Source organism: Triticum aestivum, chromosome 3B, assembly GCF_018294505.1.
Source record: "Triticum aestivum cultivar Chinese Spring chromosome 3B, IWGSC CS RefSeq v2.1, whole genome shotgun sequence".
In the NCBI taxonomy this organism is placed as follows: domain Eukaryota; kingdom Viridiplantae; phylum Streptophyta; class Magnoliopsida; order Poales; family Poaceae; genus Triticum; species Triticum aestivum.
Window position 1 is genome coordinate 831,980,920 of NC_057801.1, and position 16,869 is coordinate 831,997,788.

A 16,869-nucleotide genomic window follows, 5' to 3' on the forward strand; every position below is an offset into this window, starting at 1 on the left:
CCTGTTTTGATATCTTCGAGCCTGCTGTTGATAGAATGCGGAACGAGTTTTTGCCACGTCGTGCTCCTCCTCCAATGCGTCCAAACTGTCCTGCCGATCGAGTTCGGCTTCTCTTCCTTCATACATGCGCACTCGAGGTGAGTCATGAATTATGTCGCAGGGCAAGACTGCCTCTGCGCCGTACACCATAAAAAATGGTGTGAATCCAGTAGTGCGATTTGGCGTGGTCCGCAGCCCCCAGAGTAGGGAGTCGAGCTCCTCAACCCAGTGCGTGTTAGATTCCTTGAGGGACCGCACTAGTCTGGGTTTAATGCCGCTCATGATTAGACTGTTTGCCCGTTCGACTTGACCATTAGTTTGAGGGTGATAGACTGAGGCGTAATCGAGCTTGATGCCCATGTTTTTGCACCATAGTTTGACCTCATCGCCTGTGAAGTTGGTGCCGTTATCAGTGATGATACTATGGGGAACACCGTAACGGTGTACAACCCCTGATATGAAGTCTATCACTGGTCCGGATTCGGCCGTTTTAACAGGCTTGGCCTCTATCCATTTGGTGAATTTATCTACCATGACCAATATGTATTTCCGCTTGTGGGTTCCTCCCTTAAGGGGTCCAACCATGTCAAGCCCCCAGACCGCGAACGGCCAGGTGATGGGTATAGTCTTAAGGGCGGTGGGTGGCATGTGGCTTTGGTTAGCAAAAAGCTGGCAACCGACGCATCGTTGGACTAAGTCCTGCGCATCTGCCCGGGCCGTCGGCCAATAAAATCCTGTGCGGAAGGCCTTGCCTACAAGGGCCCGGGCTGCGGCGTGGTGCCCACCCAGTCCGGCATGAATTTCAGCCAGGAGGGTTCGCCCTTCCTCTTCGGAGATACACCTTTGAAGGACTCCGGTAGTGCTTTTCTTATAAAGCTCTCCCTCATGGACTTTATAGGCTTTAGAACGTCGTACTATGCAGCGAGCCTCATTTTGGTCTTCGTGGAGTTCCTGCCTAGTTAAGTAGGCTAGGAATGGTTCCGTCCATGGGGCGATAACCGCCATTATTTCATGAGCAGAGGGTGTTATCTCGGGGCAGAGCCTCCGATTGTGTCAGAGTGTTTGGCATCGGGCTGTGCGGTTGGGTCCGGATTGTTATTGCTGGACTCCCCTTCCCACAGTACGGATGGCTTGAACAGCCATTCCAAAAAGATATTGGGTGGGACGGCATCGTGTTTTGCGCCGATGCGTGCCAATATATCCGCCGCCTGGTTGTTATCCCGGGCTATATGATGAAATTCGAGCCCTTCGAACCGTGCTGACATTTTTAGGACCGCATTGCGGTATGCTGCCATTTTCGGATCTTTGGCGTCAAAGTCTCCGTTTATTTGAGATATTGCGAGGTTTGAATCACCGCGCACCTCTAGGCGTTGAATGCCCATGGAGACTGCCATCCGGAGGCCGTGCAGAAGGGCCTCGTATTCGGCTGCGTTGTTGGAGTCCGTATACATTATATGAAGGACGTATTGGACTGTGTCCCCGGTTGGGGACGTCAGGACGACGCCAGCCCCCAGGCCAGCCAACATTTTGGAGCCGTCAAAGTGCATGATCCAATTGGAGTATGCGCCGTACTCTTTAGGGAGTTCGGCTTCAGTCCATTCGGCCACGAAGTCGGCCAAAACCTGCGACTTAATAGCTCGTCGTGGCTTATAAGTTATGTCGAATGGAAGGAGCTCTATGGCCCATTTAGCAATCCGGCCCGTCGCGTCGCGGTTGTTTATAATGTCGTTAAGAGGTACTTCGGAGGCTACCGTTATCGAACACTCTTGAAAGTAGTGTCGCAGCTTCCGAGATGCCATGAACACCGCATATGCTATCTTTTGATAGTGTGGGTACCGGGACTTGCATGGAGTTAGGACAGTGGACACATAATAAACCGGTTTTTGAATAGGGAACCGGTGTCCGTCCGTTTCTCGTTCGACGACGAGCACCGCGCTGACAACTTGATGTGTTGCGGCGATATATAATAGCATTGGTTCGCCCGCGTTGGGCGCAGCCAGGACTGGATTTGTTGCCAGAATGGCCTTTATTTCTTCGAGTCAGGCCGTGGCGGCATCCGTCCACTCAAAGTGTTCGGTGCGGCGGAGGAGGCGGTAAAGAGGTAATGTCTTTTCTCCTAAACGGGAGATAAAGCGGCTTAGAGCCGCTACACATCCCGTCAACTTCTGTATTTGTTTGAGGTCTTTTGGAATATCCAATTGTGACAAAGCTCGAATCTTGGCTGGGTTTGCTTCAATTCCTCTACCAGATACAATGAAGCCCAGGAGCTTTCCGGCTGGAACACCGAAGATGCATTTTTCCGGATTGAGCTTGATGTCATATTTTCGAAGATTGTCGAATGTGAGCCTCAAGTCGTTTACTAGGGTTTCGACGTGTTTGGTTTTGATGACCACGTCATCTACATATGCTTCCACCGTTTTGCCGATCTGGTTGGCCAGACATGTCTGAATCATGCGCTGATATGTTGCGCCGGTGTTTTTGAGCCCCAAAGGGCATTGTGTTGAAGCAGAACGGGCCGTATGGAGTGATGAATGCTGTTGCAGCTTGGTCTGGCTCTGCCATCTTTATTTGGTGGTAGCCAGAGTACGCGTCGAGGAAGCACAATGAGTCGTGTCCTGCTGTGGCGTCAATGATTTGATCAATTCGCATGAGGGGGAAGGGATCCTTTGGGCAAGCCTTCTTGAGGTCTTTGAAATCAACACATAGGCGCCAGGATTTATCCTTCTTTGGTACCATCACCAGGTTCGCTAGCCAGTCCGGATGTTTTATATCTCTGATGAATCCGGCCTCCAAATGTTTGGCTAGCTCCTCTCCCATGGCATGTCTCTTAGGTTCGGAAAAGCGCCGAAGAGCCTGTTTGACTGGCTTGAATCCTTTTAGGATATTTAGGTTGTGCTCGGCCAGCTGACGTGGGATTCCCGGCATATCTGAAGGGTGCCAGGCAAAGATGTCCTAGTTTTCTTGTAGAAATTTTCGTAGTGCGGCGTCTACATCAGGGTTTAATTGTGCCCCGATGGAGGCCGTCTTTGCAGGGTCCGTTGGGTGGACTTGGAATTTGACTATTTCATCCGCTGGTTTAAAAGAGGTGGACTTGGATGTTTTATCAAGTATCACATCGTCCCTGTTCATCGTGGAGCGCATCGCGGTGAGTTCCTCGGCCGCTAGGGCTTCGGATAGTGCCTCGAGGACTAGTGTAGCTGTCTTATTTTCGGCGCGGAGCGCTATGCTCGGATCACTAGTGAGAGTGTTGATTCCGTTCGGACCGGGCATTTTAAGCTTCATGTACCCGTAATGGGGTATAGCTTGGAAAATTGTGAATGCCTCTCGTCCTAGTATCGCATGATATCCGCTGTTGAATGGGGCCACTTGAAATGTGACCTCCTCGGACCTGTAATTGTCCGGCGAGCCGAACACTACATCCAGCGTGATTTTTTCTGTGCAGCATACTTCCCGGCTGGGGATTATTCCTCTAAAGGTTGTGCTGCTTCGCTCAATGCGGTTCCAATATATTTTCATCTTTCGGAGAGTTTCCTCATAGATGAGGTTTAGTCCGCTGCCGCCATCCATGAGTACCTTAGTAAGGCGAAAGCCGTCTACTATCGGGCTGAGAACCAATGCGGCTGGTGCCCAGGCAGTTCGGAATTTAGGTTCGTCACTGGCATTGAAGGTAATAGTCGTGTCACTCCATGGATTCATTGTTGCTACCTGGTAGACTTCGGCAAGGTTGCGGAGTTGTCGTTTTCGCATGTTATTTGATGCGAAAGTCTCGAAGACTGTTAAGACCGTACTGGTGTTGCTGGGCCGGGATTCTGAAGCTAGAAGCTCTTCGCCACTTTTGGCCACCTGCCGTAGTATCCAACATGCTCGAAGGCTATGAGTTGGAGCGGCGCCCTCTGTGCTATGAATTTTGCAGGGTCCGTTTAGCCAACCCTCCAGTACGGTTCCGTACCCTTTAGGGGGTTTTGGTTTTTTGGTATTCAACCCCGGTGCTTGATAATGATGCACCCTTTTGTTCCGGACTAGGGATGTATTCAGGGCCGGATTATCCCAAAATTTACTTTCGGTTTTCCAGGCGCTCTCCAATGCACAATTTTTTTGTACTATGGTCACCAAGTCAGCAAAGCGTGTGATTTCGCGATGGCTTATGGCGTTTAGGATTCCCTTGTCCGTGCAATTATTGCAAAAAAATTGGGATTGCGTCCTCCTCTCGGCAGTCCTTTATCATGTTCATAACCAGGAGGAATCTGGCCCAGTAATGATGTATTGTTTCAGCTGGCTCTTGCCGAATTCGAGAGAGATCGCCAATGTTTGGGTGGGTGGGTGGCACTAAATCCGGAACCCCGTCCAATTCAGGACTCAAGGGCCGAGAAGTTTCCGAACTCGGAATTATGGGTTTTTGAGTGCAATCCAATGAGTCCGACCCGCCGCCTGACTTTAGGGTCAGGGCTTGATCAACATCCGTCCCTCCGCAGGAATCCGGCATGGAGGGATCGGGAATCCGGACGTAACTAGTCCTTAAGGTAGGGGAAGAATCGCCGCATTGCTCCTCTATCACAGTAACATGATGGGTAGCCTGGGGAGAGTTGATCTCTCTTAGATCGGTTTTAGGCCCGATCCGGTCGTAATCTGTGGCGACTCCCAGGGCGGCGATGCGATCCAAGAGCTCGTTTATGGAGGAGAGCTCGATCGGATCTAACTGTTCGGCCAGTTCCGAACTAACATGAAGATTGGATTTGATGACTCGAGAGGTCATCGTCGGCGCGGAGGCCGAACTGGCGGTCATGAGAAAACCGCCAAGCCGAAGAGTTTGACCAGTGGCCAAGGCCTCTTTGGCGAAGGTGTCATCTTTAAAGACAAGGCGAGGCATCCCACCTGACGGTGACGGCACAGAGGAACTCTCAATGAAAGCACCAATGTCGGTGTCAAAACCGGCGGATCTCGGGTAGGGGGTCCCGAACTGTGTGTCTAGGCGGATGGTAACAGGAGACAAGGGACACAATGTTTTTACCCAGGTTCGGGCCCTCTCGATGGAGGTAAAACCCTACTCCTGCTTGATTAATATTGATGATATGGGTAGTACAAGAGTAGATCTACCACGAGATCAAGGAGGCTAAACCCTAGAAGCTAGCCTATGGTATGATTGTTGATGTTGTAGTTGTCGTCCTACGGACTAAAACCCTCCGGTTTATATAGACACCGGATAGGTTAGGGTTACACAGAGTCGGTTACAATGGTAGGAGATCTACAAATCCGTATCGCCAAGCTTTCCTTCCACGCCAAGGAAAGTCCCATTCGGACACGGGACGAAGTCTTCAATCTTGTATCTTCATAGTCTTGGAGTCCGGCCGTGACGATAGTCCGGCTATCCGGACACCCCCTAGTCCGGGACTCCCTCGGGATCCATCCATTGGAGGTGATCAAAGTAGAGACGCTTATTGGGGGCGAATGAAAGAACACTTTGATGCTCACAACGTGAGTGGAATTGACCGCTCCGAGAGATCACTTCGGTCCCGATGGTCGACAATCAACTCGGATTGTCAAAAGTGGGCGGCCGCACAAAAGGCAGTTGACAAGATTAACCAAGTGGCACAAATGAGGATGATCGAGTAAGTGGCATCTCATATATGTTCATCCTACTTGTTTTTGGTGACCGAAGTGCTAACTTGTTTTGTTTTTCTTGTAGTACAACATTGCACAAAACTTGTTCAAAGAAGGGATGAGGACAACCAAGAAGGGGAAGATCAAGAAAGGAAGGATCTTTACCTTGCCTCATTGCTATGAAGTGTTAAAGGATGATGAGAAATGGAAGAAGCGTGATGGTTTGGATGATTTGCATTTGAGCAACAAACGCAAGCGAACAATTGTTGAATGATGATGAGGAGGAGGAGGATGCATCAAGTGATGACGGCAAGAGAAGCCCCACACCCAACTCGGTTTCATACTCGAAGCCAAAACGACCGGATGGGTGCAAGAAAGACAAAACCGAAAAGAAGAAGAGGAAAGGAGATGATGAGCTCAAAAATGCTATAGAAGCTATTGTGAAGGCAAGAAAAGAAGCCAACGAGGTGAGGAAAATGGCAAGGAACCAAGATGCCGCGGCCGAGGAGAGGAGGTTTGCGCTAAGGAGAGGAGGGTGGCCGTCGAGGAGAGGAAAGTGGCATTGGAGGAGAGGAAGGTGGGCATGGAGGAGCGAGCTAAGTTGTTGGAATGGGAGAAGCACTTATTCTTCTTGGACACATCTAACCTCAATGCGGCGCAAAAGGAGTATGTCAATCTTGCCCAACAAGAAGTCTTGATCCAAAAAAGAGCCATGATTCGTGCAATGGGTGGTGGTGGCCTCGGCGCCATGGGTGGCGGTGGCCTCGGCGCCATGGGAGGCATGGGTGGCTTTGAAGCACCCTTCGACGCTATGGCCGCCATGGGAGGCATGAGTTTTGCTTCTCTCATGGGAGGCATGGGTGCACCTCCGGCCGTCATGGGTGGAATGTCTTTCGATGTGCCTCCTCAACCATTCCCATAAAGATGCCGTTGAAGATCTTGCCAACACCGTCGGAGCTTCACGTGATGCGGTGCGTGATGAGGTTAGGGAGGAAGATTCATCTTCGAAGGCGGAAGAATCGTCTTCGGAAGATGAGGACGAAGACGAGGAAGATGATTGATGTGTCTTTCATTATGTCTTGAACTTTAGTTTGCATTTTAACTTGGTTGGATGAATTTGTGGGCATGAACTTTTATTCATCAACTTGTTTGTGTCAAATTTCACATGTTCATTGCATTTTGATGAATGTTTCAAACTCATTTTGTGTCCAAACTATCATATATGTTAAAATGCCCGGCGAGTCGCGCGCGTTGTATTTTTGCGCGCTGCATTATAGCGCGGCTGCTGGAGCCAGCGCTGGTGGCCGCGCTAAACCAGCCGAAGCACGCGCGGCAAACAGGTTTTTTGCGCGCGGCGCGAAGCGCGGCTGTTGGAGATGCTCTAAGACTAGCCACAGTGGGAGTAACTTCAGCAGTAACATCGAGTCCAACTCAGCAAATTTGCTTATGTGGCAATGAGTTAATGAGGAGAGAGGTAGTTGCACTAACTTAGCTAGTTACTGTAACATCACATGTCCCAATGCAATATGAGTTTATAACCTAATAAATAAATAAAATGTTGCATGTTACCACATTTATGTTACTACCCACTATGAAGGTAGTAGTATAGTCTAGGGATATGTGTATGTTACTATGCATTGTGGCTAGTCTAAGGCACGTGGCTGGATTCCTGGACCGCTGGACGGAGCTACAGTGCGGCTTGCGCTTCATCCATCGCGTCGTCCTCCTCCATACCACGCCGCCGATGGCGCTGCTCCGCCTCCACCTCCTCCGGCCGCCGCCTGCTCCGCTCGCCGCCTTCTCCTCCCCCTGGCGCCGCGCCCTCCCAACCACCAGGCCCGCTGCACCCGCCTCCCGCCTCCTCTGCTCCAACCACCCCGCCTCCCCCTCCTCCCCCTCCTCGCCCTCCATCGTCGGCGGCCTGCTCGACTACCTCAACGAGTCGTGGACGCAGTTCCACGCCACCGGTGAGTGATTCAGCTTCTGCTTTATAACCCACGCCACGCCACGCCAGGCGTCCCCTCTCCGCTCCGCGTGCGCGAGGCCCTCAACCTGTTCGGTCCTATTCCTCACCGGGAGCTCTCCGGCCTTACCACCGAATGCTGCTACATTTTATTGCGAATTCGGCGCACCATGGGCCCTGGCATTTAGGCAATTGTTGGTGCGAATTCAAGTGCTTACTCCGTCCTGTTTGTTTGTGTTGGCCATTGTTTCAGCCGAGGCCAAGAGGCAGCTGCTCGCGGCAGGGTTCGAGCTGCTCAGCGAGAACGGCGACTGGGACCTGCAGCCCGGTGGCCGCTACTTCTTCACTCGCAACATGTCCTGCCTGGTCGCCTTTGCAGTCGGGCAAAAGTGAGTTTGTTTGAACTTTGAAGAGCTCCTCCGCTTCTCCATACCGACACTGCATTTGTGTTATTACTTGAACCATTTAACGAATCATATAGCTCAAGCCTTTAATTCTGGTGCTTTAAAGCCGCTCAAAGAAAGTTATAATGTAGCAAAAAGTGTGACCATGATATTTTGCTGATTTAGATACCTATAATATATGAAGGGACCTCAGTAGCATCAAAATTTGGGTGTTCCCAGTTTCCCATGCCTGTATTCCTCATTGTTTTGAAGATTTGCAAAAGCTCTGGGTAACTGGGTGATATCCCATGGCATCATGCTATTAAATGAGAGGCACAAATAAAACAAGTTCCGAACTAACAATAAATGCTCAGTACCAAAAACATTATTTCAAATCAAAATTTTGTGATTGCCAAACTACAAGTGCATATTTAATCTGAAAGACATGCAAATGCCTTTGTTCTGTTCTGCAGGTACAGAGTTGGTAATGGTTTCAATATAATTGCAGCCCACACTGATAGTCCATGCCTCAAGCTGAAGCCAAGGTCTGCTTCCTTCAAATCTGGCCATCAAATGGTAGGTGTGCAGACATATGGAGGTGGGTTGTGGCACACATGGTTTGATAGAGATCTAACTTTGGCCGGGCGAGTCATCCTCAAGGCTCCAGATGGTTCATTTAAGCATAAGCTTGTCAAAGTGAACAGACCACTCATTCGCGTACCGACACTGGCTATACATCTTGACCGGTTATTTCTCATGCCCTTTTTATCACTATTCTATTTCATTTGTCCTCTGAGAGCTAAAATGCAATCTATCATGTAGTTTCTACCCTCTTGCTAGCAATAGAGTTTTATACATCTCTTACAGTATCATGTTCTCTTGTAGTTTCTTCCCTCATTTGTCCTCTGTGGCCCTTCCATAGTTTAACGATTGCTTATTTCTGTAATACAAAAATTGTCCATATCATGGTATTTGAGACCTATCCCAGTAACATTCTTCCAATGCATTCAGTAGACTGTTGATATCCCGTTTAACAGGATTTATCCATTGTAACATTCTTTCATTTTACCCATAATCCACTATTTATCTACATCTCAGTTGTTGAAAGCTTATCTCGGTAACATCATTTCAAATTCATTGAGCTTGCTGCCAAGCATCTAGTAGCTTGTTCCTGTTGATATCCTGTTTAACTGTAATTTTATTTGGCCCTTCCATGTGTAGCTGACTGAGTTATTTTCCTTTTAGCACAGTGAATTCTGAAGGATTCAAGCCTAATCTAGAGAGTCATCTGGCTCCACTTCTTGCAACAAAATGTGAAGAAACCACTGTCAGTTCTGATGACAAAAAAGGTTCAAGTTCCACAAGGACTGTTCATCATCCACTACTATTGCAAGTAATTCCACACTCTATCCTTTTTCTTTTGCCCATCATTGAAGCAAGAGTTCAGTTTTAGATTGCTAAGCTGGCTTCAAATTGCACTTATAGCCAACTTGCTGATCCACAGGTTCTTTCAGAAGAAATTGGTTGTGGATCGGATGAAATTATTGGTATGGAGTTGAACGTGTGTGATACCCAACCTAGCTGCCTTGGTGGAGGCAAGAACGAGTTCATTTATTCTGGTAGATTGGATAATCTTGCTTCATGTTATTGTGCGCTGAAATCCCTCATGGACTCTTCCAAGATACCAGAAGAGTTATCCAACGAGAAGGGTATAAGAATGATTGCGTTGTTTGATAATGAAGAGGTATTTGAACCGAGCCCTGCTCTGATTGGTAAAAGTATATGTATGCATATCCTAGATTCCTAATACTCGCTTGGAGCCTGTTTTGATGGCTTTATGCTTAATTCGGTTGCGAATGAGAAATATCACTGATAAAGTTATAGCTCAGTAGTTGCTCATGTTCACACGAATTATCGCTGATTGTTGGACCAAGAGCAGTTTTTACTTTTTAATGATGTAGTTATTCAAAACATTTGCACAAAGGATTTTTATATTAGAACTATCTTCTAGGGAACCCTTGTTTGTTTCTGTGCCCGGCTTCCTCTTCCTCGTGTTATAACATGACACTGTTCAGGTTGGTTCAAATTCAATGCAAGGGGCAGGTGCACCAACCATATTCCAGGCCATGAGACGAATTGTTGACTCCTTGATGCATCAGTCCATGGGGGAGGGGGCTTTAGAGCGTGCACTAACTTCTTCTTTCCTTGGTAAGATTTATGTATATAACTATATTACTGTTTGTTGGATATATATAGTCTGTGACTAGTCTCTTTGATTGAACTGTGTTCTCCCTTTCAGTTTCCGCGGATATGGCTCATGCCCTGCACCCAAACTATCCAGACAAGCATGAAGAGTACCACAGACCTGAACTACAAAACGGACTTGTTATCAAGCATAATGCTAACCAACGTTATGCCACAAGTGCTGTAACAGCTTTTCTCTTCAAAGAAATAGCTCGAATTCATAACCTTCCCGTCCAGGTATTTTTCGACTTCTTTGCTTTTAAAGAACAGTTAGAACATTCCTTCTGGTGGCTTAGTGAAGCTAATGACAACCCATTTGCTTACTCTTTATTTAACTATGAGATATAAATTTGTTGTCTTTCGAGTACGTGAGTGAGTTTGAGAAATGGTACTGATGCAATGAATACCCTACAGGAATTTGTTGTAAGGAATGATATGGGTTGTGGCTCAACTATCGGTCCCATACTTGCTTCCGGTGTTGGCATACGGACTGTTGATTGTGGTATTCCTCAGCTTTCCATGCACAGGTATGCTCAGCTTTCTCTTCTTTGCACCTTTTGGTTATCGCACACTGATTCAACATGTAATGTGATGTACAAAGTGCTTCCAGACCTAGCCTTTTAATTTTTAAAATTGGAAAAGATGAGTTAATATGACTTCTGTTTTCAATTTTTCACATACACAATGACTTACCGAGATATTGCAAATGGTAGACAAATGGCAATCATATCTCATGGATAATATGCTTCGATTTATATCCATCCTCATAATTGTTCTTCCTACAATCATGTGTTGCATTACAAGTATTTGACCACCATTGCATTGATTTGCAGCGTTCGGGAAATGTGTGGCAAAGAAGACATAGACACCACATACAAGCACTTCAAAGCTTTCTTCGAGATGTTCTCGGACATTGACCAGAAACTGAATGTAGACTTTTAGCTCTTGGCATCTTAATGTGCAGTCTCTTAATAATGTATATGGATATTCATCTCGGCCTCTGAATAATATCTTGATCATGGTATCAGTTTTTGTTGTATATCCAATCTGGTTTAAGACAAGAGCACTGGCTTTGTACCTTAAATTTCTGAAGCTAATTGTTTCTCCTTGTTACTGATCACAGGTAACGTTAAATTTCCAATTGCCATCACCACGCTCAAGTTAAGAGCTGTAACCTAAAAATACATTGCATCAAAATGGACATTCTAATAGCTTTTCTGAAACTTACTTCCTCCGTCCAAAAATACTTGTCATCAAAATGGATGTATCTAGAACTAAAATACATCTAGATACATCTATTTCAATGACAAGTATTTCCGGACGGAGGGAGTAACACTCAACGATGGCCGCTCTTGTTCAGTTATTCACACTATCATTGCCAAGGAAAAACATAGCACGGAAAACAAATGGTATAACCAGTTTAACCTCCCACTGTTGTACAATGTGATCATGGATGATAACACTATCCTTTGAAACAATGCAGTTCTTTTGCCCAAAAAAACAAACTCGATGAAAACTGAACCAAATTGGTGCACAGCTGCACACAAGTCAGGTGTGCTTTACAAATGCTTGTAAAACACAAACAGGCTGTCAGGGATGTCGCTAACACCACATCCCTGTTCCTGGACTACTAAAGCGGACGCAGAACCAAACGCGTTGCAGAAATACGGCATGCTTCAGTTGCCTGCAAATGGCAGCGGCATCAATCTCTATCCTTTCTTTTGCCAGTTACCGGTGCAGCCAGTTCTTCAGGTTGCCTCTGCCCAGCTCCGTTAGATGCCTCAGATGGAGATAAATCCTGGGCAACTCCGTTGGCCACCGGAGGTTCACGGGGTGGTTTGGCGAGATCTGTCCTGCCAATACAAAGCCAGGTCCTAGCTCTCTCGTCACCAGATTTCTCCTCTATTGGCACGTGCCAAGATCCTGTCTCGGATTCCTGCAATGAAGATAACATCAGTAACAGCACGTTGCAACATCGGCACATGCCAGGATCCTGTCCCGGATTCCTGCGATGATAGTAAGCTCTAGAAAAACCTGACTTGGTTACTTACTTGAATCTCCGAAGAATAGGGGGGTGGCAGAACAAGCACCGCCTTCCCTTTATTAAAAGTGTACTTGACCTGCAATTGCAATTATATTTGCACATTAACAAAATAAATAGGAATAGGAGTGGGTCATATGATTCATAAGATTTGCAGTGCACACCCGATGTCTTTGCTTCCACTTGTAGAAGAAGGACGATGATCCTAGGAGCTCAAATATGTGATCTCTCATTTCATCGTTAGTCACGAGCAAACAGTTCAATCCAATTGCTGCATATAGCCAATACCTGCAAAGTTATATCACATATATTTAGCAAACCCAGGAAACGTAACAGTTGATAAGATGCTGAGAATCAACAACAATCTAATTTCACATATTAGTCAATACATGCAGTTCAGAGTAAGAGATGCACTTCGAGCTCAGAATAAGGCGAACTTGAACTTAGATTAATATCTGAAGCATACTACCAATGTGAAACAAGAAGTGCAAGAATATCCGCGGCTAGAAAGTGGGGAACATTACCAGTCATCATTTGACCCACTTGGCGATGTGTATAATGCTCCATTTGCTCTCCAAGTTTCAATAAGATGCCTATTGGATGCAGTTTCCATAAGCTTAGCGATGCGCTTATTATGTAGTATAACAAGTGGCCATTTCCCACTATATCTATCTCGTAGCTCTGTTACAACAGCATCCAGCTGCTCTATATTAAGCATGACAAATGGAACATGGATTAGTACAAATTACTTCAGTGGTGACAGCATGTCAGAATTCAGTGTAGGATGACGCACAGACCTGAACCAAGCTGAAACCGCCCTCAGCAAAATTTTGTTGATAAAGTGCAATATTTGCACCATCCACTATAGCTTCGTATTCTTTATGTGCTTCCAGCCACTCCTACAGAAGTCAAAATTTCAGCTTGTAAATGGAAAAACTATGTTCTGAACTTTATAAACATGTATTTCTCCAAATAAAAGCAACAGACAAATCAATACAGTATATGAAACATAATTTGATTGTCATCTTTCCTTGCTACCTTAGTTCCTAGACAGGTGAATGTCATGCTTTAGTTATATGAGAATTGTGGATTCCCCTAACTCTGGGTTAGGACCAGTTTCTTGAGCAAGCAATTATTGCGCAGTCGGGCAACCAAACACAAAGCCTTTAAGGGTGACAAAAATGTTTTAACACAACTGCAATTCAGTTACTATAAACGAATCAACGAAGAAACTTAGTTTACAACCCTACTTAATTTGGCTACAGTGAGCCAGAAGTAGTTGTCTACACAAAACAGGGCAGCGCACTTTCTTCAGGTATAGTTTTCACAAATTAATTCCTAGTAATCACACAATGTCAGCTACTAGCGGAAATAAAACCAAGCGCATATGTGCTCTGTCTATCATAATTTATGTAAATTTGGTTGGCGTTTTTCGTTAGCTGGCTTCAGTTTCTAGACTAGTGACTGTCATGCTTTAGTTATATGAAATCATTATGAATTTCACTAACTACAGCTTTAGGACCAGTTACTTGAGCAAGCAGGTATTACGCAGGCATGGCAACCAACCACAAGGTTTTAGGTATGACTCAAGTGTGTTGACACTACAGTAGTTCAATTTCCACAGACCAAACTGAAAATTTAGATGAAGAAGCTAATCATATAAGCCCATTCAATTTGGCCACAGTATATCACCCCAGGCAGTCATCTGCACAAAACAGGGAGGCGCACTATCTCCAGGAGAATGTCATGATTTAATAATATAAAAAATAATGGATTCCCCTAACCGGTACATCTTAAGGACCAGTTACTTCAGTAAGCAGTTATTGTGCAGACATGGCATTCAACCACAAGGTCTTGAAGGATGACTCAAATTGTTAACACAACCATAGTTCTATAAACAGGGGCGATAGTTAACATAACGAATAAGCTTATCATATACACATATTGAATTTGGCTACGGTATATCACCACAAGTCTAGTTTTCCCAAATAAATTCTTTGTAAATCACATGATGACAGCTAGTCAGCTACTAATTGAAATAAAATCAAGCACATATCTGCTCTGCCTATCACAACTGCCAGTAAACTACAGAAACTAACCACATTTAACAAAACGTGCAATGCTCCAAGTTAGCTAGGGAGTCAAACCCAAGGGACAGTATATATGCACCTTAAATTGGCTGAAATTTGCTTTGGTCTCCCTCTCAAGGGCCAACCCAGAAATAGAGTCAGCAAACTTCTGTGTATCCTCCATGTTGATATCAACAGAAGCTAGGCGGCATCTGCATCCGCCGCACTCGCCTTCTGCCCCAACTCTCACCCGCTGCACCGTCCACGGTCCGGTCCGAAGCCACCCCAGCTGGTGGCACCCACCGCCGTTCGCCACAATGGCGTCCTTCACCTGACACACATCCCACTCAGCCTTACCAGCCGTCGCCGCCTTCTCGCTCCGAAACCATGCCTCCAACACCTCTGTGGTCTCCTCTTTAACACAGCCCACGGCTCGCCGCAGCTTGTGCATATACTCATACACCTTGTCTGCGTTCCCCGCCTTGGCGCTGACCTCAAGGAGCGCGGTGAGCTCAGGCTCCTCCGGCGATACAGCGGAGGCCGCCATGTGGGCCTCGACCTCGTACGCCTTGCCAGCCTCCCCGGCGCGCCAGAACGCGGCGAGCACGGGGCTGTAGGACCGGAGGCGCGGCGCGAGGCCGTACTTCTCCCGCATGGTGGAGACGAGCCCGAAGGCCTCGTCGGCGCCCTCGGCGTCGTCCGCGGCGGCGACGACGCGGGCGAGCGAGGTGATGGTGGCCTCGGAGGGGGGCGCCCCGACCCCGAGCATGTGGGCGAACACGCGGCGCGCGGCGGCGGCCGGGTGGGCCGGGAACGCGGCGCGGTCCGCGGAGGCGAGCAGGTGGAGGAGCTGGTTGTACTGGTGCGCGGCGAGGCGGAGGTCGGGCGCCGCGTCCGGGCCGGAGACGGCGGCGTCGAAGGCGGCCATGGCGGCCGCGGCGTCCCCGCGGCGGGTGCAGTCGGTGAGGGTGCGGGAGAGGTCGGAGTTGGGGCCCTTCCCGCCCCGGCCGCGCTTACGGCGGGTCCCGTCGCCGGCGGCGGTGGCCATGGGCGGCTGGAGAGAAACCCTAACTGGCAGCGAGGGTTTGGACTTGGAGCCGCTGAGCGGCCATGGCCCATATACTCTTGGCAGGAGGGCGCTGGTGCCGGTCGCTGAGATTAGTCCCATACCGCTAGCCGAGGGGAGTTCGAGGCGGTTTATAAGGCGGAGATGGCTCGACTGGGAGCACTAGCCACAGGATGAAGTGAGCGGGCCTAACAAGCCCTGGAAAGTCCCCGGGCCCCATGCGCAGCGATGCGCCCACGGAGACGTGGACGGCCCATGAGCCGGCCCTCCCTGCCTCGGCGGGGGGCTGAGACGAGTGTGGAGCCCTAATCACAGGGGGCCGGCTCTGGGTCAATTGGCTAATCTCACAGTTATTCACTTGTTCCAAATGGATTAACAGAACGGGGCTTACACTCCTGTGGCACCACCTTTTTTTTTGGGGTTGGGGCTTTAGTTTTTCTCATGCATAAACTTAATCTAGTTCAAGCTGCTAATTCAAATGTTGACTTGTTTTACTTTAAGCTGCTAATTCAAATGTTGGCTTGTTTTACTTTAAGATAAGAGCATCTCGGGGACGAACCGGCGCTAAAAGTCGGCCTAGGGGCGATCTGGTTCCCAACCGAAGGCCCAGGGTCGGCCCCAGGCGGATGTTTTAAATTGTTTTGAATCTAAAATTCAGCGAGCTGGACAAATATTCGGCAAAACATTTATATTATTCCGGCGAATTGAAATAGTTTCTTACATAAATAAAATACTTAAAAAAACAAAATAGGGCCGCGACTACAGGCCGGAAAATGCGGCGAGGTCGCCGTCGTCCTCGTCCTTCTTCTCCTCCTTGAATTGCGAGTTCTTGCCCAAGATAGTACGATCGGTATGTGCACCGTATTGCCGGTGCTGGTGAACCTCTTATGATCAAGTTGGGCGAGAATTAACTACCTTGTCTATACACGAATTGACCCAAAGGACTTCATTTTAATGTTGTACTCATCGTACATAGTTGACATTCAGGTGGGTCAGTTGTACAAACCCCATCACGGGTAAGTAAAAACCATGGAAAAACAATGACATTGAGTGAAGCTTGACCTACAAATTAACAAATATAGACTTGTCCACTCAGAATATGCCTAGAAAAGCAGAAAGAGAAAAATAATAGAAGAACTAGGTGTTTCTTCAAATGGAAGTTTTCATGGTTCTACCCACTACTGTTCACTAGTAGAAAAGGGGCCTAATGTTCAGCCCTTTAGTCCCGGTTTGTAAATGAACCGGCACTAATGTGATCATTAGTGCCAGTTCGAACGGCTATGCATTAGTGCCGGTTCATTTCTGACCTATAGTCCCGGTTTGTATCAGAAACCGGGACTAAAGTGGTGGTGGCAGGCTGGCGTCAGGCCGAGGCCCCACGAGCCCTTTTAGTCCCGGTTTGTGACACAAACCGGGACTACAGGTTGGCCCATTAGTTCCGGTTGGAGACAAAAAACGGGACTAAA

At 47.6% G+C, this 16,869-nt stretch overlaps 2 protein-coding genes across 2 annotated transcripts; one reads left to right on the plus strand and one right to left on the minus strand.

The window, feature by feature from the left end:
- The first annotated feature begins 7,293 nt into the window (after positions 1-7,293).
- On the plus strand, positions 7,294-11,340 carry LOC123072760 (probable aspartyl aminopeptidase). The gene is made up of 9 exons (XM_044496396.1): positions 7,294-7,604; positions 7,854-7,989; positions 8,457-8,729; positions 9,229-9,376; positions 9,488-9,727; positions 10,059-10,191; positions 10,283-10,464; positions 10,642-10,754; positions 11,061-11,340. Exons 1-9 carry the CDS (start codon positions 7,382-7,384, stop codon positions 11,167-11,169), a joined length of 1,557 nt encoding a protein of 518 aa, XP_044352331.1. The 5' UTR covers positions 7,294-7,381; the 3' UTR covers positions 11,170-11,340.
- A 278-nt stretch (positions 11,341-11,618) lies between these two features.
- LOC123072759 (proteinaceous RNase P 2) lies at positions 11,619-15,520 on the minus strand. Its single transcript, XM_044496395.1, has 6 exons — positions 14,438-15,520; positions 13,066-13,167; positions 12,793-12,968; positions 12,433-12,556; positions 12,279-12,347; positions 11,619-12,163 (listed from the first exon to the last, which is right to left on the minus strand). Exons 1-6 carry the CDS (start codon positions 15,503-15,505, stop codon positions 11,930-11,932), a joined length of 1,773 nt encoding a protein of 590 aa, XP_044352330.1. The 5' UTR covers positions 15,506-15,520; the 3' UTR covers positions 11,619-11,929.
- Positions 15,521-16,869: the final 1,349 nt, after the last annotated feature.

Excerpts from the sequence above, each read along its gene's own strand:
- LOC123072759 (XM_044496395.1), bottom strand. The coding sequence starts at position 15,505 with ATGGGACTAATCTCAGCGACCGGCACCAGCGCCCTCCTGCCAAGAGTA. Across the intron at positions 13,168-14,437 it reads CAAATTTCAGCCAATTTAAG|GAGTGGCTGGAAGCACATAA; the intron begins GTGCATATATAC and ends TGACTTCTGTAG. Across the intron at positions 12,557-12,792 it reads AGTGGGTCAAATGATGACTG|GTATTGGCTATATGCAGCAA; the intron begins GTAATGTTCCCC and ends ATAACTTTGCAG.
- LOC123072760 (XM_044496396.1), top strand. The coding sequence starts at position 7,382 with ATGGCGCTGCTCCGCCTCCACCTCCTCCGGCCGCCGCCTGCTCCGCTC. Across the intron at positions 7,605-7,853 it reads GACGCAGTTCCACGCCACCG|CCGAGGCCAAGAGGCAGCTG; the intron begins GTGAGTGATTCA and ends CCATTGTTTCAG. Across the intron at positions 10,755-11,060 it reads CCTCAGCTTTCCATGCACAG|CGTTCGGGAAATGTGTGGCA; the intron begins GTATGCTCAGCT and ends ATTGATTTGCAG.